We start from the raw sequence: 23,438 nt of genomic DNA, 5'->3' as shown, positions 1-23,438 counted from the left end.
TTGGTTATGAGTTGAGTTGTCAAATTTAAATAATTATTATTTTCTTGTGACGTTGTGACGTATATGTCTCTGTAACGTGTACTTCGGTGTACTACAACTCAGTCACGAAACAATACGTATACGTTTTCGAAGAATGTGATGGGAAAAAAATATGCTCATTTGTTATTTTAAAAAATTTGTATATTGAAAGTAAAAAAATACATTTACGTAATTATATACATTTCACTTGAATGTAATAAATTAACATTGAGTTCTTTAAAACAACGGCTTATAAACCTTTTTGCTTATTAATTATGAAAGAGGATTTTTAATCAAGTATGATCAAACAGAAATAAGATGCTTTTGTGAACTGTAGAGTTAACATTTAAATACTTTCTATTTAAAATTTTTTTTTAACATAACATTCCAAAGAAAAAGTTAAGATTTTGTTTTACAATACTTAAATGTGCTCGGAAATACTATTTCCAATTATCTTCTGTAAGGAGCAAGAAATCTGCAACACTTATTATCTTTATATCAAAAAGTTATGGCTAAAAAAAAGTATATCACGTAAAAATTTCTTTAGGTTAACATAATATTATACTTTTTACATTTGTACAATGTACAACCGTGAAACTCAACCATAGTAAGTTTCGCGTTTTTAAAGTCTTTTAGGAACACAGCTAGTGCAGCACTTTAGCAATGAAAAATATTACTGTACAGAATTAACGATAACTTTGACTAGTATGAATTTTATCTCTTCATTCTTCAATTCAGTACACAAATTCACATTTTCGCTGTTTCGACTTGGTGGCACGGGTGGGGCGTTGAAGCGTTTCCTTTTTAGGATTAACGACTACAAGAAAAAATAATGTTAACCGTCGGCACGACTACCGTCAAAAAGCCCCGCTTCTAAGTTAAACAAAATTTACCTGGCTTCGTCCCCTTTTTCAACGCCGGACAGTTCTCGCCTTCGTCATCGTCAGCCAGTACCACCGGCGCTTTTCTCTTTGTGCTCTTCTTCTTTTGGTCATCAGAGATCTCCTCATAGATTATCTCTAGCTTTGTACACGTCCATTTAGCCACTTCAAACTCTCCATCTCTAAATCGCATTGTCAGATCATCTTCGCGGTAGTTTTTTCTGCGCCTTCTTCTAGCCGTCGATTCATCGAATTTCATGTATATTTCCTTTTTGGCGTTATTAGAATCACCTAGCACACCAGTACCGAAACTTTTAACCGAATCTTCGTCATCTGACTTCTCGCAGCTCTTGGGCTCAGGGTTGAGCGGGTTCTCGACACTGCTACCCACGGTTTTGTGATTGGCTTCTTGATAATCATTATAGTTGTCGTCTACGACGAGCATGAGATCGTCGTCACCGCTACTGCTGCTGATGTCGTTATTAGCGAGTGCTTCGATACTGTCGTTGCCGCTAATCTTGGTGATACTTTCGATGGCCTGAACGAGCTCCTGTTTCGCGCCGGATGAATCCAAAGGATCAGCTGAGCTACCTGAAGCAGTTTTAATGGGCGTCTCTGGGGTAATCTCGTTCAGCTCTTCTGTCTGTACACCTATTATGCTATCGACCGCTTGTTTAATCTCCTGCTCGTTTTTCTCGATCTTTATCCTCGATTTCTGTCCGTAGGGCTTTGGCTCTTTCGTGTTTTGTTGGTGTGTCGAGGGTAACGCTGTATTCTGCATGGACAAAAATGGTACAGTGACAAATTTGGTCATTATATGCTCGATTTTTATTATTTTCGGCTTTGCTTTATCCTGCGAAAGTGTCGCCGTTTCGTTGCACTTCTTTTGAACCATCATCTGCGAGAACTTGGCGCTTAAATTTGTTGGATTGTCCATTGGTTTAGCGACATTTGGCGTTTCATGTATCTCGATTTCGGCGTTTTCGTCCCTTGCTGGGGTCTCTTTCATCGAGTCTGCTAGTTCCAGATCGGTTTTGTGAATCGGCATCACCTTCGCCGGCGTGGTTTCGCTTTTTGATCCAGCAGCGACTGCTTTCATTTCATCTTCTTCGTGGACTTTAGTTTCTTCTGTCCTCTTTTCTATTTTGTTCTCGCTGCGACGTGATTCATCATCTGAATCTGAAATTAAAATAATTAAATTGTTTCATGAAATTTACTGAAATTTACTGAATTACTCCTCTGATCTACGAATCGTTTCTCTTTTACTATACCTGATTCTTCTTCCGAGGAAGAGGAAGATGATGATGATCTACAAGTAGAACAATTAGACGACGACGAGCTCGACGAAAGCGTAGTGTGATTCGTCAAGTCATGCTCCACCTCAACTTTTTCTTTTGTTTTTAAATTAAAAGTATCCTTTTTTTCAACTCCTTCCTCCGACTGAGATTTTGAAGTCAAATTCTTGAGTAGATTCTCCTTAACGACCTCGAATTGCGTGACGTCAGATTTCTCAATTGTAACCGTCTGTTCATACAATCATAATGTAATTAGTACAGGTACTTATAATAATTATATTTTGTTATTTTACAAATATACCTGTGGTGATACCGCTGGTGGTGGTGGTGGTGGTGGCGGTGGCGGTGATGATGGTAGCGGTGGTGCCGATGATGGATGATTAGCTTTATCTTTGGAATTCTCAGGAGTTAGAAGGATTTTCGGAGTTGGCGGGCAGACGTTCGGCACAGGCGCGGATATCGTGTGGGAGTCTTCACTGTTGACCTTTGAAATGGCAGTATTTAGGCTGATGTTACTACCTGGGCTAAGTACACACGGAGTTCTTGGTTTCTGTGTCATGGTCATGCTGCTCGAATCCTCTATACACGGCGATACGGGTTTTGAAGAGGTGGCAACCAATTTTTTGGGCTCTTCGGGGTTTTCCTTCTGAATTGCCTCTTCCAGAGAAACACTCTTCTTTTCTACGCCATTCTGAGTCTTGGGTATTTTTAACTCTCTAGGAGTCAACGATTTGTCAATCACAGCCGTGTCCTGAGCTCGTAACTTTTCCGACTTTCTGTACGCGCTGTTCATCGTTGATTCATCCACGGACAAAGGTGGCTCGTCAAAGTCCTTGGTGATACTACTGGACTGAAAGTGACGACTCTCATCAGACAGATCGCTCGTATCGAGAGTCTTGATCCGCGCGTACTTTTTCTGAACGATCCTGCCACATTCTATTTTGCTCACCTCGTCGTAGATGACTTCAGCTTTAGGAGTCGTGGCTTTTGGTGTGTTTAGGCCTAACTGTCTTTCTATTATGTGGCAGTCTACCGAGGTGTTGGGGGATTTGTTCACCTGTTGTGAATAATATCAAGTATGAGTTTTTTTGAAAATTTAATTTTATGACATACACGTATGCTTACCTTGTTGGTGTTCTCATTACTTTGCAATTGGCTTACCGAGAAATTTTTTAGATTTGCATTTTTTGCACTGTCCGAGAACATAGCCGTCATGTTTGCCTCGTCGACTTGCATTTTTTGAATGATGCTTTTGTTTTTTGAGACTTCATCGTACAGTTTTATAAGCTCTTGGTTGTTTTCTAAAGTGTTATACATTTTCATTTCTTCCGAGGCGAGTCTTATCACGTCACTTTCATTGTGGACTTCAATCTTATCAGATAGTAAAACTTCCAGTGGATCCTCTGGATCTTCTAAATCGCCGGCTTGTGAATTTTCAGGTATCGAAGTTACCTTTTCCGCATTTTCGTTTTGTGAGATTTCGGGTAGGGAAATCCCTAGTACCTTTTCCGCGTTTTCGTTTTGTGAGATTTCAGGTAGGGAAATCCCTAGTGTATCTTTGCTTTTTGACATTTTCGATTCGACGTTAATTTTTGTAATTTCTTCATTGTTCAAAGTTTTAACCTTAGAATCAGCCGTTTTAGAACTACCGTTTTCCAGAACGTCATCTTCAACATGGTTATCTAACGTCGCTGATTTTTCTACGCTATTTGATATTTTTTTATCTATTTTCGGTTTTGATTTGTTTCTAATCTGTCGCTTTGGCGGGTCTTTTTTCACGGAAGAAGGGCTATCTGTTGAATTTATGGACGAAGAAGCATTATGGTTTTTCGAGTTAGTACATAAAACACCATCGCTTTCGGTTTCTTTCGATTTTTCAGGCAAAGTCTTATTATTTCCCTTTATTGTTTCAGACGTAGATGCTTTGCACTTGGTCTTCTTATATCTCATGCTTGGATCTTCTACTTTTCGATGTTTTCGTCTCGGCGGCACTTCAATTTTTTTTTCGACACTTAAGCTTGCGTATTTTCTCAATTCTTCGTCCCAATTTGTTTTTAACGTAACTTTAGTTTTCTTCAAATCCGTCTCACCTTTCTCATCCCTTTTTTTCGATGGAAACTGTTCTGTTGATTTCTCATCGTTGCTTTTATCTTCCTTTTTTTCCTCATTTTCTTGACTTTTTCCTGTAGGTATAAATGTCAAGTTAAACTATTGCTTTTTTTTCTCAATAAATTAAACTAAAAAAATTTTTTTCCAGCAATTTCATTTTACCACTTTCCAGCGCTTTTGTTCCAGCAGTTTTTTGATTATCATCCTTGGATTCAGGTGGTGATTTGAACAAGAAAGATTTGCACGACGAACTCTTGAGCGGACGTAGGAGTGTTTCCAACGATACTTGGCGATTGTTGCATTTGCTATCCGATCGCGAACGCCCGTATGGGTCGTCAAAGTCCAGGGCACGTATGTGATTATTTGGTTTTTTAGGGGTAGATGAACTACAGCGTCTATCTCTAATTTGATTTTGAGCGAAGGCTTTCGGTGTATTTTTTGTGAATGCTTCAAGTTGTCTGAAAATGAAATTTTTTATTAAAAAAAAATGATGGTTACACGTGATATATTTATATATGTACCTAGCAAAAGTTGAATTGTTTTCTGATCCTCCCTTGATGCTTTCTTCACTTTCTTCAAGTATCGCAGGCAGCCTGACAGTCTTTTCGCTACTCATTACAATCTTGTTGTTCTCAACAACTGCAGTATCCTTCTCTTCGGTCTTCTTTTGTGTCTTTAAAAAAGAATGTAGACCAGAGTCGTCCAACGATTGCTGGTCATTCGTCTCTGTTTCTGGGGCGATAACCGGATCTTCCACTGCAGCCTGATGGCCATACAAAGCCGTTGGTTCCAAGTCGTTGTAGTTGAACCCGTTAATGTCTTTAAGTAGCGGTGATATGCTTTCAACAGTGCCACCGGGTTTGAGCAGCTCGTCGAGCATTTGCGAGCTTTTTTCGGATATTATTGGTGTCTTAGGCTGCGGAGAGCTTGCTTTGGTGGCAACAGAGGTGGCTGCGTTGTTTGGAACTTTACTGATTTGTTGGATAACCAAGTCTGGCGTATGGAGAGTTTTATCTAGAAGAAAATTTTTAACGTGAGATCGTAACATACTTGTTGTGTATAATAATACACTGTTTTAGGTATGTGCAAAATTACCTTTTACTGTGTTGGTATAGGAACAGCTTACAGTGACTTTTTCTGCAATGATACATATGTGGTGTATGAAAAAAAAGAGTAAAAAGAAATCATTGCAATATCATTCAATATCGACTACCTTTCATGACGACAGAAGACGCTAAATTCTTTGAGGCAGTGGCTACTGTTTCGATGGCTGTGAACGTTTCTGGACAAATAATAAGCAAAAATACAACCATGAGATAGTTAATGAAAAAATACATAATAATCTATGAATGTTCGTACGAATTACCCATTTTTGAAGGACGACTATTTTTTACAATATCCAAGTTTGGTGAAAAACTTTCAAGCGAGAACCAGTCGTCAATAGAATAATTACTGGTAGCTGTCATCGTTTTAATCGGTGTCGAAGTTAGGGTATTACTGTGAGGAAACATAGCGTTTGACTTGGATGCTGATTTTACGTGAACATTAGGTGACTGTAGAAGACTTATTGTATCATTAGTTTTGTTTTCTAAGTTACAAGTTGGAGTTTTCGCAATTTTTTCCTTGAAATATGCATCCACTTGTTCAGGCACAATGGCACTTTGCTCTTTTAACAAGCCATCATGTTCTATAGGTGCTTCTGTAAAATTGTTAGGCTTTTCCAAAATATCTGGTTGATTGCTACTTTTTCCATCCAACGTACTACTTAGAGTACTAGGCAAGTTTGTTTGAATAGATTCTGCAATCATATTTTTCTGATCTACTTGTGCTTTTTCAACTCTCACATTCCTTTCAACTCCCACATGATTTTGAGTTGAATCTCTTGCTTCCTCTGTTTTTTCAAGCGAAGTACTTCCGTTGCCAGCTATTTTTTTCCCAAGCTCTAATGCAGCGTTCTGTAATTAAAGCAAAATCATTTAAATAATGTTTATTTTGTAGAGTCAAGCAGTACAAAAATATATTTACCTTATTTGATAAATTAAAACCGTGCTGAGGTTCTTTTGGATTAGGTAATTCTTCATCAAACGTTTGTGCTTCAGTATTTTCACAATGTTGATCAGTCTCCTTATTCTGGATTATCTTACTACGTGTCTCAGTTTCAGGAACTTGAACTAATGAATTTTTTACTACCCTTGAACTTTCTTCATTACTTTCGAGAGCATTATTTGTCATTGGAACTGCGTATCTGTCATTTGGTACATTTTTATTTTGCCGTTCTGTAGTCTTGTCAATAATACTGTTTTTAGGCATTTTTTGTGGCAAGCTATAGTTAGCATTTAAATTGGTTATTTCCCACAAAGACTTGGATTTACCAATACTGCGCTTTTGGGTATTAGAATTTTCGGTACGATTATGCAAATTCCTTAAAAAAGATTCTATGGTGCTACTGTTTTGTACTGTAATTAAAATAAATTAAATTAATAACATATAATATAATACAGCTTACTGGATCAAACTAGTATGATTACAAAATCCATTACTTTGACTGAACTCCCCATCAGTTTGTGATTCTGCATCGGACATCCTTTTTTGAGTAGTTGCTTTTTCATTTTCACCAGAATCACTTGGCTTGTTGAAAAAATCAAAAGGGCCATTGCTGCTGTTATGCAATTGTTGAATTTTAGATTCTTCAAACAGCAATTTAATGAGTACCACAATATCATCATACTTTTTAACCCTATTCAATTTGTTTGATTTTTCAACTTGTTTTTGGACTATTATAATAACATTATTTTAAAAACTTGATTTTTAATGTCATAAAAAAATCCGACGTATCATAAAATACTGCATCAATTACTTACCAATGTCGTTGATCTGACAAAACTTTTCTAAAATTTCAGTCAAAGCCAAAGTATGATGCGTAGTGACAAAGTGTTTTCCTTGAGACACGACATAACGACATTCTTCTAAATTTGGACATTCGCTTAAATAAATTGCAGCTGTTTTCTTGCAATTCTCTTCAAGTAGAAATCCTAAATAATAGTTAAGTAATTTATTAGAGGTTATCAGATGTCCTGCTATGCAACCTACGTTCTATGACAACTATACGCGACCTCGTGTCAATTAAATTTAACTTTAAACTGTTCAGCAAATATTTACAGTCCTGGTTTGATCTGGTACATGTACATTAATATTGATATCATTCCACTTATAAAAACAAATAAATGCTGATGAGTTGATTATAGTGTTTCATTGTTTAGTACACCTGAAGTCTATTCAACTAAAATAAAATGCTAAACTAACAGCTTTGAATGCATGTGTTCAAGGACATTCCAAAATTACAGGTAAGCATACAATGTTTGTCTGCTTAAAAAATGTATTAAAAAGTGAAAACAAGACACAATACATCATAACCACCAGATACTTAAGAACGTACATCTTCCAAAGAAGCTTTAATAAAATACGAAAAGAGAAAAACATTCCAAAAATGATCCCAACTGAAGGATAGTCTCAACTAAAAAAAAAAAAAAACACTCAACAAAGTAGATACAATAAAAATAATCGTACCGTAAACAAGACGCGATATTTCGGAGGGTAAAAGTGCCCACTCCACTGCCATGTCCCTCTCGAGTCCCTGTCACCTCCTGGGCAGCTTCGGACGAAACTGACTTTTTTCACACCTAGCACTTAATTTTTTGTTAAAAAAAAAAATATCAAAGAGCTTTACATCGTAAGAAATCTCTTTGCTACACAAAACACGTTTGCAGTAGCCATGTTCTTGCAACTGTCTCTGAGCTTGGAGATAAACAAATACTTTTTTTTCGCGGGTATTTCGTTTACGGAAATCAAACGCGATTTCCATTGGTCGATGAACAGCTGTTCGAAACTGCGCGCGTTTATATGATTTTTTTTAAAGCATCGTTTTACAAAGAAGTCAGTAAAATAAAAAAAAGCAAAAAATTATCATTAAGTACTGTATCTCAAAATTCTTAAGAATCTTTTTTCCATACGGCCCATACCTTTAACAGATTTATCTTTCTACGAGAAGATCAAGAAAAGGTTGACAAGCACATAAATAAGGGACGACACATCATGCTTTGTGAACGTATTTTTCATGATGTAAGAATGTATAATGTACTGTACTATATACTACACTATACTAGATACTACTACCGCAATAAAAAAAATACTAGGCAACGTGTTTTTATCTGCATATTTCGTTAACGTAAATAATTATGGGGTGTTTTCCGCAATCGTCACCAGCAAGTAATTGTGGGTTGCGCTCTACGTTACCATCAGGTCAGTGAGTCAACTATATATATATATATATATATATATATATATATATATATATATATATATATATATATATATATATATAACAAACTCCGAAATATCAGATGGCATGGGAGCGAAAACAGTAAAAAATATCAAAGTTTGTTGACATGCGGAACCCACCGACAGTTAGTACAGGTTGACGCTAGCGCTGCCCGACCATGCGGCGTTACCACGACCTACGTAACTTAACTGCTGGCAGCATTTGCGGAATACACCCATAGTCCGCAGGCTAAGTATACGTCCTTAACCGCCTTTTTCACTAACGTTTAGAATAATGATTGAGACAATCAATGATTGTATCATGAGTTTTTGTATAAAGTTCAATTTATACAAATAAGTTGGTAAATATAGGCACACATGATTAATATTTAAACATTTTAAGCTGTATAAATATATAACATAGATTCCAAATATGCATTATTACCGCTGGAATATGCTAACAAAACCAAATATCCGTCTTTCTCACCCAGCAAAATAATAGGTATCTGTATAATCCTGTATCAATTTATTGCACACATGCGAAATGTTCAATGACAGTAAACAATGACATAATTTCAAACTTTACTTTTAACTCTTCATTTCACACGTAATTTTACAATGCAATTGATAAATTATTATTCATACAAAAGTATTAATATTCTTATAGGAGGTCATTTTTCAGGCAAAAGATTATTTGTAAACTTGCCGTAAACAGCACAGCCAATGTCAACTTTTTATTTTCTATCTACACAACTAGTTGCGGCTGGTTTTAGCGTTTCAGATTTCTAAACTAAAAAGTGGCCCTAAAATTCTGAAGGAAAGCTTTAGATATTTTAGGCCCTAGAGCCATGTTGTCAATTATAAACCAGCCGCAACTTATTTGACAGATACAAAATGAAAATTCAACATTTTCTGTGCTGTTTGCGGCAAGTTTACAATTTATCTATTACTCGAAAGTATAAATATATAGGAGGTCAATATTCGTATAAAACATACACTGCAAACTTGCCGCAAGTAGCACAAACATCGTTAATTATTTATTTTGTATCTATTTCAAGAGTTGCGGCTGGTTTATAAGAGACTAAATGGCTCTAGGGCTAAGCTGCCTAAAGCTCTCCTTCAGAATTTCAGAAGCAATTTTTGGCCAAAAAAATCACGACCGCTAGATGGCGCTGATCCTAATGATTATTACTACTTAATTGTAGTAGAGCCAATTGATCAATTATAAACCAGCCGCAACTAATATAGTAAATACAAAATAAAAAGATAACATTGTTTGTGCTATTTGCGGCAAGTTTACAATGCATTTTTTACACGAATATTGACTTCCTATATATTTATACTTTCGGGTGAAAGATAAATTGTAAACTTGCCGCCAATAGTGCGAGCAATGTTCACTTTTTATTTTGTATTTATCAAATTAGTTGCGGCTGGTTTATAAATGATTAAATGGCTCCAGTATAAGCATAGTAATGATCATTTGGATCAGCGCCATCTAGCGGTAGTGATTTTTTTGGCCAAAAATTGCTTCTGAAATTCTGATGGAGAGCTTTAGGCAGCTTAGCCCTGGAGCCGTTTATACACTTATAAACCAGCCGCAACTCTTGAAATAGATACAAAATAAATAATTAACGATGTTTGTGCTACTTGCGGCAAGTTTGCAATGTATGTTTTACACCAATATCGACCTCCCTTATATTTACACTTTTGGGTAATTGATAAATTGTAAACTTGCCGCAAACAGCACAAACATCGTTAATTATTTATTTTGTATCTATTTCAATAGTTGCGGCTGGTTTATAAGTGTATAAACGGCTCCAGGGCTAAGCTGCCTAAAGCTCTCCATCAGAATTTCAGAAGCAATTTTTGGCCAAAAAAATCACTACCGCTAGATGGCGCTGATCCAAATGATCATTACTATGCTTATACTGGAGCCATTTAATCATTTATAAACCAGCCGCAACTAATTTGATAAATACAAAATAAAAAGTGAACATTGCTCGCACTATTGGCGGCAAGTTTACAATTTATCTTTCACCCGAAAGTATAAATATATAGGAAGTCAATATTCGTGTAAAAAATGCATTGTAAACTTGCCGCAAACAGCACAAACAATGTTATCTTTTTATTTTGTATTTACCAAATTAGTTGCGGCTGGTTTATAATTGATCAAATGGCTCTACTACAAGTAGTAATAATCATTTTGATCAGCGCCATCTAGCGGTAGTAATTTTTTTGGCCAAAAATTGCTTCTGAAATTCTGAAGGAGAGCTTTAGGCAGCTTAGCCCTAGAGCCATTTAGTCTCTTATAAACCAGCCGCAACTCTTGAAATAGATACAAAATAAATAATTAACGATGTTTGTGCTACTTGCGGCAAGTTTGCAGTGTATGTTTTATACGAATATTGACCTCCTATATATTTATACTTTCGAGTAATAGATAAATTGTAAACTTGCCGCAAACAGCACAGAAAATGTTGAATTTTCATTTTGTATCTGTCAAATAAGTTGCGGCTGGTTTATAATTGACAACATGGCTCTAGGGCCTAAAATATCTAAAGCTTTCCTTCAGAATTTTAGGGCCACTTTTTAGTTTAGAAATCTGAAACGCTAAAACCAGCCGCAACTAGTTGTGTAGATAGAAAATAAAAAGTTGACATTGGCTGTGCTGTTTACGGCAAGTTTACAAATAATCTTTTGCCTGAAAAATGACCTCCTATAAGAATATTAATACTTTTGTATGAATAATAATTTATCAATTGCATTGTAAAATTACGTGTGAAATGAAGAGTTAAAAGTAAAGTTTGAAATTATGTCATTGTTTACTGTCATTGAACATTTCGCATGTGTGCAATAAATTGATACAGGATTATACAGATACCTATTATTTTGCTGGGTGAGAAAGACGGATATTTGGTTTTGTTAGCATATTCCAGCGGTAATAATGCATATTTGGAATCTATGTTATATATTTATACAGCTTAAAATGTTTAAATATTAATCATGTGTGCCTATATTTACCAACTTATTTGTATAAATTGAACTTTATACAAAAACTCATGATACAATCATTGATTGTCTCAATCATTATTCTAAACGTTAGTGAAAAAGGCGGTTAAGGACGTATACTTAGCCTGCGGACTATGGGTGTATTCCGCAAATGCTGCCAGCAGTTAAGTTACGTAGGTCGTGGTAACGCCGCATGGTCGGGCAGCGCTAGCGTCAACCTGTACTAACTGTCGGTGGGTTCCGCATGTCAACAAACTTTGATATTTTTTACTGTTTTCGCTCCCATGCCATCTGATATTTCGGAGTTTGTTGACATGCGGAACCCACCGACAGTTAGTACAGGTTGACGCTAGCGCTACCCGACCATGCGGCGTTACCACGACCTACGTAACTTAACTGCTGGCAGCATTTGCGGAATACACCCTAGTGTGATAGGTGACAGCTTCTTTTTAAGACCTTTTTTCTTCGGTTGTCTCTTTTGGACTGATTAACTCGTGCTTTCATAGTTAATGGTAAAAGGTCAAGAGTATTGTAATTTTGTAAATATTGTCGATTTTATGAGCCATATAAGATAAGTCGAATATTGATGGTTTTGGAGGTCAATTTGAAGGTAAAAGATAAATTGTAAACTTGCCGCAAGTGGCACAAAAAATGTTAAATTTTTATTATCTATCTATAAGATTTGTTGCGGTTGGTTTGTAACTAATAAAGTGACTTTACTGTAAGTAGCAATAATTATTTGGATCAGCGCCATCTAGCGGTCTTTATTTTTTGGCCAAAAGTGGCTCCTAAAATTCTAAATCAGAGCATTCAGGATTAGAGCCATTTAGTCAATTATAAACCAGCCGCAACTTATGACGAAGCTTTAAAATTAAAAAAATAACGATACATGTGTTTTTGGCGGCAAGTTAACAATCTATTTTATGCTTGAAAATTTATCTTTAACAGTATAAACACATAGGAGGTCGATTTTTTGGTAGAAAATAGATTGTTAACTTGCCGCCAAAAACACATGTATCGTTATTTTTTCATTTTATAGCATCATCATGAGTTGCGGCTGGTTTATAACTGACTAAATAGCTCTACGCGCTAAAGCTCTTGTTCAAAAGTTTAGGGCCACTTTTTAGTTCAAAAATTCGAAACGCTAGATGGCGCTGATCCAAATAATTATTACTTCTTTTATTAGAGCCATTTAATCAATTATAAACCAGCCGCAACTAATCTTATAAATAGATAATAAAAATTTGACGTTGTGTGTGCTGTTTGCGGCAAGTTTTCAATGTAATTTTTACCCAAAAGTCTACCTCCAAAAATATAGATATTCATATGGTTTAATAAAATCGACCATATGGCATTACTTAGTAGTAATTACTTTAATTACTACACATAACTTCACGTACATCTTACACCGTGCTCTCTTTACCAGAATGATAAAATCAGAGGCTGTAAAGTTACGTGGGTCGTGGTTGATTATGGTTAATTCAAGGTAGTTGACTTACCTACCTGACGGTAACGTAGAGCGCAGCCTTACGGCTGCGTAATGCGTATACACGCTGCGGAAATTTACGCGTCGGAATTTTGGTTGGCCAATGAGAGTAAAGCTCCCCGTGTGTATAGTTATATGGAAAGACTGTCTTGCCAAAGTTCTGCGGCGTAAATTTCCGCAGCGTGTATACGCAGCCTAAATTACTTGCTGGTGACTATTGCGGAAAACACCCCATGTCGATTTTATTGAACCACATAAGTAGAATATCTATTATTGGATGTCGATTTTCGGGTAAAAGATGAATTGTACACTTGCCGTAAAAAAACTTTTAATTTTCTATGTATGACATTGGTTGCGGCTGGTTTATAATTGATTAAATTACTCCTAGCTCCTAGGCTTCCGGGGTGACCGGGCTTCCGTAAGATAGCGCTGGTCGAACAACTTCGAAAATCGAAATGCCGGTGAAATTGATTGGAAAACTTTATAAGTACGCACAAACGTAAATATTCAACAACGAAATAAAACACTTTTGCTCTTAAACGAAACAAATGTAGTACATTTTGTAAAAAAAACTATACGTCTGATGACAAGCTGAATTTTCCGGATGTAATCGGTGTGTACTTTTGAAATACGAAATAAAAACGCAAAAAACCTTAACCTCTCAGCTTAAAAACTGTTTTGTGTGTATGTGTATGTTGGTTATTTAAATTTAGAACTGATTAATCGAGCAACGAGTACTTAAAATGTCCAAAGATATAAGATCGTACTTCCTTGGCGGTGCAAGTAAAAAGCCAAAGAGCGACGACAAGAAGCATAAAGCTACTGTCATTACTTCCGACGAGGAGGACGAGCCCAGTACGAAGAGAAACAAAAAGGCCAAGGAAAAGGTGGACTTGAAGAAGGCTTCCAAGAGCCATGAAAAAGCAAAGACGAAGAAGCGCACCATCATATCCTCGGACGAGGAAGAGAAGGAGGCCGAGGCCAAACGCCTAAAGAACAAGAAGGCCAAGGTTGCCGCCGAGAAGAGCAATCAAGTGAAGTTGTTGCGGGAAGTCGACGTGAGGGATGTCTTTCAAAAGAAGCCCATCAGCCGAGTCAACGCCCCCAAGATAAAGAAGAAGAACTCCGGCAAGCCTAACATGAATTTCGATGATGATGACAACTTTGATGAGACCCTCAATCAGCTGGATTTTTCCAAGATTGAGAACGAGTATTTGTCTGCTTTGAGCAGTGACAAGCCACCCTTCTTTGAGGATGAGTCAAAAGAGAGGGACATGAAGGCTGTAGAAAGCAATGATTCCAAAAAAGATACTGATAAAGTAAAAAAACACGGCAGTGAAAAGGATAAAAAACATGATAGTGTTAAGAAAAAGAAAGATCAGCCCCATCCCAAGCTGGAGATTAACAGAGAATCTAAGCCACAGAAAGCTGATACCCCTAAGGAGAAGAAAAAAGACGTTGTGGATTTCAATGAAATTATTGAAGAAAAGATCGACAAAAAGAAGCAGCACGCTGCACTTTACCAGAATTATCTCAACAGAGGGGGAGCCAGGAATCCTGGCTCCAAAGAAGTTCCAGAAGGAGCAGACAACTGCTTTGCCAATCAGACATTCTTGATAACAGGTGTTCTAGACTCTTTGGAGCGCGAAGAAGTCGAAGGATTAATTAAAAAGTACGGTGGTAAGGTGATTCAGAGCGTGTCTAAAAAGTTAAATTACATGATTGTGGGAGATCAACCTGGTCCATCAAAAATGTCCAAAGGACAAAGTCTTGGTATCAAAATGATTAGCGAAGATGACTTTTTGAATCTATTGAGAACTAGTCCTGGCAAAGTGTCTGACACAACTGACGATTCCAGAAAGCGTAAATCAGAAGACTCCATCGATGCTGGTAAAATCAAACCAGATAAAAGGAGCAAACATCAATTACCGGAACAGAATGAAAGTAGGAGTTTAAAACAAGTTGAAATCAATAAAAAAGATAAAACGCCACCAAACGACAAGATTTTTGGCAAAAAGTCACCAGTGAAAAAAGAAGAAAAGAAAACAGAAAGCAAGCCAAAATCAACGCCACCAAAAGCCAACGCTATGTCTAACGGCACGGCTTCTTACAGCGATGCGTCAAACAAACTTGATGATGGACTAGACCACATAACGGCCCTATCAGAAAAGTACAGGCCAAAAGAAATGAAACAGATCATCGGTCAAGGCGGTGACAAGAGTAATGCAAAGAAGTTGCACTATTGGCTGAAAAATTGGCACAACAACCATGGAAAAAACGCCTCGGCGAAACCAAAATTCAACCAAAGGGACGACACGGGAATGATATTCAAAGCCGTTCTGCTTTCTGGACCACCGGGTATCGGCAAAACAACCACGGCCTACGTGGTGTGCGCCGACCTTGGCTTCGAAGTGATCGAGTTCAATGCATCGGACACGCGGAGTAAGAAACTCCTGCAGGAAGAAATATCCGGCATCCTGAAGAATAAGACCGTCAAGTCGTGCCTTAACGCTACAAAAGCGAAAAGTACTCCACCAAAGCACGTGTTACTCATGGACGAGGTGGACGGTATGGCAGGCAACGAAGACCGCGGTGGCATGAAGGAGCTGATATCCTTGATCAAAAGCTCGGACATCCCCGTAATCTGCATTTGTAACGACCGCCAGAGTCAAAAGATCAAGTCACTGGTCAACTACACGTTTGACCTGCGTTTCCAGAAACCTCGACTCGAACAAATCCGAGCTGCCATGATGTCTATCTGCTTCAAGGAGGGCATCAAAGTCAGCCCTGACGAGATTACCAGGATCATTCAGTCCACAAACCAGGACATCAGGCAAGTCATAAACCATGTAGCAGTATTATCCGCCAAGTCCCAGTCTGGTGTTCCGGAAAACAAGAGCATCGAGAAGTACAAGAACCTGAGACTAGGTCCTTGGGACGTGATACGCAAAGTCTTCAGCGCTGAGGAGCACAAGCACATGAGCATTCATGACAAGAGCGACCTGTTCTTCCACGATTACAGCATAGCTCCGCTATTCGTTGAGGAGAACTACCTCATAGTCAACCCTAACGGCCCGAAGAATTTGATTTACGACAAGCTAGCCAAGTGCAGCGAGAGCCTGGCCATTGGCGACGTTGTCGACAAGACGATAAGAAACGGACAGAACTGGAGCCTCCTGCCGGTGCAGGCCTGTTTCTCCTCGGTTATACCCGGCTCGGTGATGTCGGGCTTTATTGGAGGACAAATCAATTTTCCCAGCTGGCTGGGTAAGAATTCCAGGACTAATAAGTGCGACCGACTGCTCCAGGACATAACGGTACACGCGAGAATTATCACAGGCGCGAGCAAGGAAGCGGTGAACCTCGACTACCTCAAGATGCTTGCCCACTCGATCATTCGTCCCCTGGCAGTTGAAGGAAGCGAGGGCGTTGAGAAAGCTGTCGAGATCATGAACAAGTATCACCTGTCGCGCGATGATCTGGACTCGCTTCTTGAGCTCACCAAGTGGCCTCATACCAGGGACCTCATGCAAGCTGTGGACACCAAGACCAAGGCTGCGTTTACCAGAGCTTACAACAAAAGCGCATCCTACAACTCAGCTGGTACAATGAAGAAAAAGTCTGCCAAAGGTGACGCTAACGACGATTTGCTAGGTGAGGAGGATGAGGAGCTGGCTTCTGACGACGAGGAGGAGGACAAAATCGAAAACGACAAGTTGATTAAAGCTAAAACGTCGAAGGCTGCAGCCAAGAATAAAAATGCCCCAGCCGAGTCTACGTCGAAAGGTCGAGGCAAAAAACCCGCTAGTAAGACTACAAAGAAGAAAAAGTAATCTTATGTTGTTGTTGAATAAAATTATTACCAAGCGCGATATTTTTTGCACCAATTATGCGAATGTTACGTAGATTGCATATTATATATTTTTGTATATGGAAATACCTGGCGATGATTCAATTTTCCATGTGAAATTTTTTTTTTTTTTTTTTTTTCCCTAGTGTTTCATAGCATTGATATCATATGCCAGTTACAGCTACAGTGATGTCTGAATTATTGTGTGATAAATTAAAGAACAAAAAATCAATTATATATTTATACATGCTTGTTACGTTTATTTTTTTTACGTGAACGCTAGCATCGTTAATAAACATGAAATAGTAATTACAGCGTGTTACACGCATGTAAAAAAACTCATTTGCACTGTAATTACCACATGAGTTTATTGAATGTTTTATAAAATTATTTTTCGGATCATTGTACGTACATGTAGCAAAAAAAAGGTGTAAATAAACTTTTTGATACTTAAACATATTTATTTTATCAAAAATTAATTTTCTACACATTTATAACTAAATTTAAATAAACTAAAAAAAACAGTTTAATGAAATATAAGGCACGACGATCTTAACAAATCAAAAAACCTCGTGATTGAATTTGGTCGATAACAATTTCAAGCTATTTTTTTACGAAACAATTTAATTTTTTGTACATTAAAATTACAATAAAATATTTTTCTACCCATTGATTCGTCAGGCTCGTAATGGTAAGATTTGGAATAAATTTTAGTCTCATGGTTAATCAGAGGGCAAAAATGGAAAACGCGGCTCATCGTTTCATTTTCTGCTGTCACACAACAAACGTAATTTAAGAATAAAAATTGTGTGATTGCTACCATACATCTAAAACATTTAAGCTAAAGGTAACAATCAGCTTAACAATCAATAAATGATGTCAACGTGATATAGAAATCACCCCAACTAACACGTTTATTATTTAACGTATTAAAAAATATCTTTTTTTTCATGGTACTTACAGTCGTAAACACTTGAACATAGTGTGGCTTGCCACCATAAAGATTGTATTTTGGTTGATACATTCATAAAGGTAAATTCTAAAAAATACACGTTTATAACTTTAAAATCCATTGTGATAGATCCTCAATTTTATATTTACATTATACAGAAATAAGTAGGTACACACACATTCTCGGGCTTAAAAGAAAACAGTGGACTCATACTCATTAAAATCTCGAGGTAAAAGGTAACGTAAGTTACAGGTGAAAGATTTATAATCTAACTACCATTTGGTTAATGCCACGAGGTTTAAACGCATTAGCGCTTTCTACTTGTTACTATAGTTAACGAGTGACGCTGATACTACCTTAAAAATTAAGAAAGTGAGTTGTGAATGGTGTTTATTAATGCCTCAAAACGGTTGGTTAACCCTTCAATATCTGACTTCTCATACTGCGAAATGCAATTTAAATTTATTTATCTATTACAGTGTAAAGTTAGTATTCAAAGAAAAACGAATCTCATAAATTATATTTATAAATAAGACATAAATTATAACTTCAAGAATTGAAGATTCATGCAATATACAGCTTCCAAACATTTGGTTATTTAAATGCCTAAGATCACTAGATTAATACTGCGTGTTAAAAAAAAAAAAAAAAAAAAAATGCAAGAGCCAAATTCTTAAACAGTAAAAAAATACACGTCAATTTTTTTTTTTACGACCTAAGTTTTGTATGTAAGTAAAGTAACCACTTCTACGATATTAAAGGGTTGAAGAAAGAAAAAAAAAAAAAAAAGTTAGAAAGAAATCAGTCTGATATCTATTTGAATATCACGATGGGATTGAAAAGAAAGTTCAGAACCATCTTGGAACCTAAATAAACGCCTCTCGCGATCTGATTTACGCCAATTGTATAGCTCTGCCTCTTGTACGACTTGAGATCAATGGCATGGCAAACGTGACAGCCAGCTTCTTGGAGCATGACGTGAGGACCGGAACCTCCCAACAACGACTCACTCTCGAGTCCGAGATTCGACAACGTACCGGTAAACCAGATTTTGTCTCCAGGGTAGATGTTCAAGCTGAAGTTGGCGAACGAGTTGTCACCCAATAGATGTACTTGAGCGTTGCTTACCCATATGCCGCTCTTCATTTTCACAGATATCTCAAATTCGTGCTGATTCCAAGCGAATAGATGACACCGGCTCTTTTTCCTTCGAACGTTAAGATTCGTTTTACAGTTCAATTTGCGCAATTCGTTGGTGTACCTGTGAGCAATCAAACGTTACTGCTTCTGCATATTTTTGGTGATGATTAAAAAAAAAAAATAATAATAATAATAATAATACTCACTTGTTGCAATCATCCGTGTGGGGCTCACCAAAAGCACAACGCAACGGATTAGCCATTACATCAGGAAGTTGATCGAGCACAAGAGCAAGATTATTGCGGATGGATTTGACGCGAATGTTGGTAATGTAGCCTTCCCAAGATATAGAAACGCCTTCGAGCTGAGCGCACTGGACTTGGATTTGCGCCTTGGACGCTGTTTCCTCCCAAGCTGGCTGATGACAGTAGTTTTGGTACTGCTCCCATGACAGATCCGACGAAATCACCTCGAACGGATTAGTTTTAATATCCGTCACGTCGTTGTAGCCGATCAACATTGGCCACAAGAGAAAGGCCCCACCAACGGTACCGAAAGTGATCTGCATGCAAGTGATAATCCAGTTAAGCCTGCGCGATGTCCTGGTTTTTCTCGAGTACCAAGAGGCCAAAAACGGTATGCCCCCGAGCGTGACTGTCATCCCGATTCTCATGACCAAATCGCTCTCGGACAAGTACTTGACGGCAGCGACGATTGGTAGGACGATCGAAGCTAATCCAACGATCGGTAGAAACAGTACCATGCCAACCAGAGCCAATGCACCTCGAATCAATCCGTACCACGTAGCACTCTGCGAACTGAGGACGGCCAATTGCCACCAGCTGAGGGACACGCAGTGTGGTATGAGCGACTTGTAAGTCCCACGCCAATTGTCCCTTGCGGCCATTTTTACGAACACCGCGGGTATCAGGAGATAAAACACAACGCGAAAGTTTAGACAGAACTCTATACCGTTGCCAACGACGTAAGAAGCAAAAGTGGGGACTTTGATGTCGAGAAAGCGCCAGGTTTCCGCAACCACCTCGTCCATCTCGTAGGGGTACTTGGCCAGGACGTTTACACCGAAACTAAACAGCGCCAGTAGATCTGGAAATCTCGAGCTCCCGTCGCGCCAAGCAAAATTCAACAAAGTTACGATGGTAAGGGCCAAAGCTATAACGGTAAACTCGGACTGAGGCGTCCATTGAGTAGCTACTATTGGAAAGAGCATAAGATTGAGCAGCAACGCGAGGAAGAAGTGAGCGTACGGTTTGATATTGTTACGACAGTACTGGTACTCGGCTTCTTCGGGATTTAAACTACCGCCCGAGTAGCTTAAGAATAGCCTCGACCATACCCTCAGATCAGAAAGTTCGCGCTTTCGTTGAAGTATCTGGAACGTTGCGAGAATCATTACGACGAATGACAGATAGTAGAATGCCAGGGGTACGAACAGCACGACGCTCTCGGCGCCGAGAAGCGCGTGCAAGAGGATCAAGAGTAAGGTGTGCAAATGACTCGTGAAGAAGATTTTGCGCAGAGGTAAATTTCGGTGACCGAGAGTTTCCACCAGCCAGATGTAAAAGCGCTTTAGAGAGGCTAAAGGGTGGACGAAGGGACGTTGCAACAGTGGCACAGCATCGAGGTCCATCTGAGCTGGTTCCACCAAACAGATCACTCGAGAGACCACTGGTAGCGCGCCTCGCGCGTACGATGCAGCGGCAGATACGAGGGCCGCCTCGCTTATTTTTTCGCCTTGATGTTCCGACCAGTCTTTTGAAAAAAGTTAAACTAATGAGTTACTAATTTTATGCTGTAATGATTCATTTTTACGTCTTACCTGGGGGTATTTCTTCGATTTTTTCTTTCTCTTTGTAAGATTCGTCCTGAGTCGAATCATCCTCCGATTGTGAATCTTGATCGCAACTGTCTCCAGTCAAGGACCTTTGAAGATGACTTTTGCCATTTACATATCTGAATTTATTATCACTACTAGTGGAAGGAAACACCAAGTTCCTCATGCATCTTTGCAATTGTTCGGTTGTGATGAATTCTTCGCCATTTGATAAACTGCAAAATAGAATTAAATTCGTTGCCTATTATGATTCAGCCATAGATTATGATAAACAAAACAATTGTACATACTTTGTGAACATTTCTCTGGCAGCCCTTCTGGCTAGCTTTTCATCCTGAGACATGTCTAGGCAGCTTTTTACATCATAGTAATTCTGCTCAGTGATTCCTCTTCCAGAGGCCAAACATTTGCATAGCATATCTGTGGCTTCCAAGTTTCCTTGCTCTGAGGCTTTGGTCAACCAGTAAACACCCAATTTGGCATTTTCCTCTTTGTCAACATCTAGTTCTGGAAATTTTACATTTTTAAAAAATCAAGTTAGTAAATAATTTGCTTATAGTTGTTTATCACCTACCACAACATTCATCCAACAATTGTTTAGCTAATACAACTTGAGACTCAGGGCAACCATCTTCAGCTAGTTGAGAGCGTAGTCTTCTCAGAGAACCTTTAGGTCCATCTAATCAAAAATATGACTCGATTAATTTTTAATACAATAATTTAAACAACTGAAATATCTCATCATAAGTGAAAAATGTATTTCATACAAAATTTGTTTGCCATTAATCAAGTTTTAGCGTGAATAAAAGTTTATTTTTTAAGATGCATTCAAAGTAATGGCTAAATATATCTTGATGGCATCTGAAAACAACAACTATTTAAAACAACAGTTGGCATCCAGCACCAAGAATGCACTTTGAGACCTTTACTTGTTTCTCCAATAAGTATGTACTCTCTTGGATCTAAAATAAATGCGTGTCTGTGAAACAAATAACGTAAAAAAACAACCAGACTTTTATTCGCCTAATGTTTCATTTACTCAACAAGATAGATTATGGTTTACAAAATGTGAATTAGTTAAAAAGATAATTAAATAATAATTGATACTTAAACATGCTTTTGAATAGCCTACTATTTATTATTGTAGAACTAAAAAACAAGTCGCACGTGGAGTCACTTTGTAAAACAAAGAAAAAAAAATTGCACAAAATATATTAAATTACAATTGAAAAATCGATAGTCGATCGACTGCCAAGCAAACTATTGAAACAACGAATCACACCAGTGAAATTTTAATTCAAAACAACCAACTTAACAGCAACGATACTTAATAATGAAAATTAAAACATACTGAATAGCCGATGATCAAGATACACTTTGGTGTGGAAGAAGTGACAAAAGCGCGAAACACTTGCAATGAACCCCACGAATGGCAAAAGTTTTATTTGAATCGAAAGGAAAAGCTCACCGTGAAGGGTCCACTGTTTCCTGCCCGATTTCCCGGACAGCGGCACGACACCGGCCATGTCTCGCTCGTCCCCTGCTGCTTCTGGCTGGTCCACTGCGCTCTTCTACAGTGCCAGGATAAGTATCCACTCTCTCTCTGCCGCTATACTATTACGGGCAAGTACAAAAAATACAAAAGTCTCGAAGAGAAGCGAAAAAAAAAACAATACCTATCTTAGGAGCACTCAAAGAAAGACAACAAAAAAATATCTTTCTAAGAATACCTGGTGCATTGAATAAAGTACAATATATAAAACACCATACACTCGAAAGGAGAAGAGACGCTTCTCTTCTTTTTTCTTTTATTTTTAGTTTTTATAATAGGTAACACGTTTGATCCCACGCAAACGCTTCGCTTTTTTTCTCTCACCTGTGTTGTGAATTGTGAAGATGATGCTGCGCTGGAGCATCATAATCTGCGATTTCGCTTTCGCTTTCCCTCTCTTTGGCCTTTTTGCTTGCTCCTTTTTTTCTCTCTTTCTCTCTCTCTCTCCTTTTGCGGGTTTGTAGGTTAAGCTATTAGCTATGAGTGGGGGGGGGCTTATGCGCGCGCGCAGCGCTTAATATAAATATATGTGTATTACACAATTGTACGTAAACATATCCAAGTGTATTACACACACGCAGAATAATAATGAGAAAGTACGAAATACCGGGAAATTTGAAAAGCCATGCCTCAGTCTCTTATTGGCTAACATCGCGTACTTAACGTAATTTTTTTACTTGGACGAATGCCTGCAAGGTCGACGTTCCAATAAGGATCACGAAGGATCACTTACTTTTTTCCGACCTTCTTGGCCGTAGGTGTATGTACTTTCAATCGAATATATTATACGTACGTATAATATACGTATATAATGCACTTTAGTTATCTGTCGATGTTACGGTACGTCAAGTTCATTTTCCAATTGCTTTTCCTAATATTCGTGGGCTTTCATGATATCGACTTGAAATTATTCTAATTAAAAAAACAACCAATGGATTTATTTGGTTTCATTGATCATTTGATCAGGGGCAGGG

At 37.9% G+C, this 23,438-nt stretch overlaps 3 protein-coding genes across 4 annotated transcripts; 1 reads left to right on the top strand and 2 right to left on the bottom strand.

The window, feature by feature from the left end:
* Positions 1-263: 263 nt before the first annotated feature.
* LOC106645039 (uncharacterized) lies at positions 264-8,078 on the bottom strand. Of its 2 annotated transcripts, none has more exons than XM_014360791.2 (14): positions 7,871-8,078; positions 7,165-7,335; positions 6,844-7,077; positions 6,329-6,759; positions 5,670-6,258; positions 5,517-5,585; positions 5,399-5,440; positions 4,825-5,317; positions 4,466-4,761; positions 3,320-4,377; positions 2,496-3,251; positions 2,171-2,423; positions 912-2,078; positions 264-835 (listed from the first exon to the last, which is right to left on the bottom strand). In XM_014360791.2, exons 1-14 carry the CDS (start codon positions 7,920-7,922, stop codon positions 753-755), a joined length of 5,694 nt encoding a protein of 1,897 aa, XP_014216277.2. In that variant the 5' UTR covers positions 7,923-8,078; the 3' UTR covers positions 264-752. The 2 variants fall into 2 exon arrangements, with proteins under 2 accessions (XP_014216277.2, XP_089446388.1); XM_089590262.1 differs by having other exon boundaries at positions 3,356-4,377.
* A 5,516-nt stretch (positions 8,079-13,594) lies between these two features.
* Gnf1 (germ line transcription factor 1) lies at positions 13,595-17,378 on the top strand. The gene has a single exon (XM_089590361.1). The coding sequence runs from the start codon at positions 13,859-13,861 to the stop codon at positions 16,946-16,948; it is 3,090 nt and encodes a 1,029-aa protein (XP_089446487.1). The 5' UTR covers positions 13,595-13,858; the 3' UTR covers positions 16,949-17,378.
* A 1,315-nt stretch (positions 17,379-18,693) lies between these two features.
* wfs1 (wolframin ER transmembrane glycoprotein wfs1) lies at positions 18,694-22,874 on the bottom strand. Its single transcript, XM_023392845.2, has 7 exons — positions 22,789-22,874; positions 22,381-22,526; positions 21,487-21,591; positions 21,203-21,419; positions 20,898-21,127; positions 19,264-20,830; positions 18,694-19,178 (listed from the first exon to the last, which is right to left on the bottom strand). The coding sequence occupies exons 2-7, from the start codon at positions 22,436-22,438 to the stop codon at positions 18,731-18,733; spliced, it is 2,625 nt and encodes an 874-aa protein (XP_023248613.2). The 5' UTR covers positions 22,439-22,526; positions 22,789-22,874; the 3' UTR covers positions 18,694-18,730.
* Between the last annotated feature and the right edge of the window lie 564 nt (positions 22,875-23,438).

Source organism: Copidosoma floridanum, unplaced genomic scaffold (assembly GCF_036245765.1).
Source record: "Copidosoma floridanum isolate Cflo_tuat_1 unplaced genomic scaffold, Cflo_Japanese_pri ptg000012l, whole genome shotgun sequence".
NCBI classification, from domain to species: Eukaryota; Metazoa; Arthropoda; class Insecta; order Hymenoptera; family Encyrtidae; genus Copidosoma; species Copidosoma floridanum.
Note: the sequence above shows the minus strand (reverse complement) of the source record. Positions and strands in the feature narration are given on the sequence as shown.

Bases quoted from the DNA above. Each gene is read 5' to 3' on its own strand.
- Gnf1 (XM_089590361.1), top strand. From the start codon at position 13,859: ATGTCCAAAGATATAAGATCGTACTTCCTTGGCGGTGCAAGTAAAAAG.
- wfs1 (XM_023392845.2), bottom strand. From the start codon at position 22,438: ATGGCCGGTGTCGTGCCGCTGTCCGGGAAATCGGGCAGGAAACAGTGG. The intron at 21,592-22,380 runs GTGAGCTTTTCC...ATTTTTGATTAG, and splicing joins GAAACAGTGGACCCTTCACG to ATGGACCTAAAGGTTCTCTG. The intron at 20,831-20,897 runs GTAAGACGTAAA...TTTTTTCAAAAG, and splicing joins AATCGAAGAAATACCCCCAG to ACTGGTCGGAACATCAAGGC.
- LOC106645039 (XM_014360791.2), bottom strand. From the start codon at position 7,922: ATGGCAGTGGAGTGGGCACTTTTACCCTCCGAAATATCGCGTCTTGTT. The intron at 7,078-7,164 runs GTAAGTAATTGA...TTATTATAATAG, and splicing joins TTGTCAGATCAACGACATTG to TCCAAAAACAAGTTGAAAAA. The intron at 5,586-5,669 runs GTAATTCGTACG...TTATTTGTCCAG, and splicing joins TAGTCGTCCTTCAAAAATGG to AAACGTTCACAGCCATCGAA.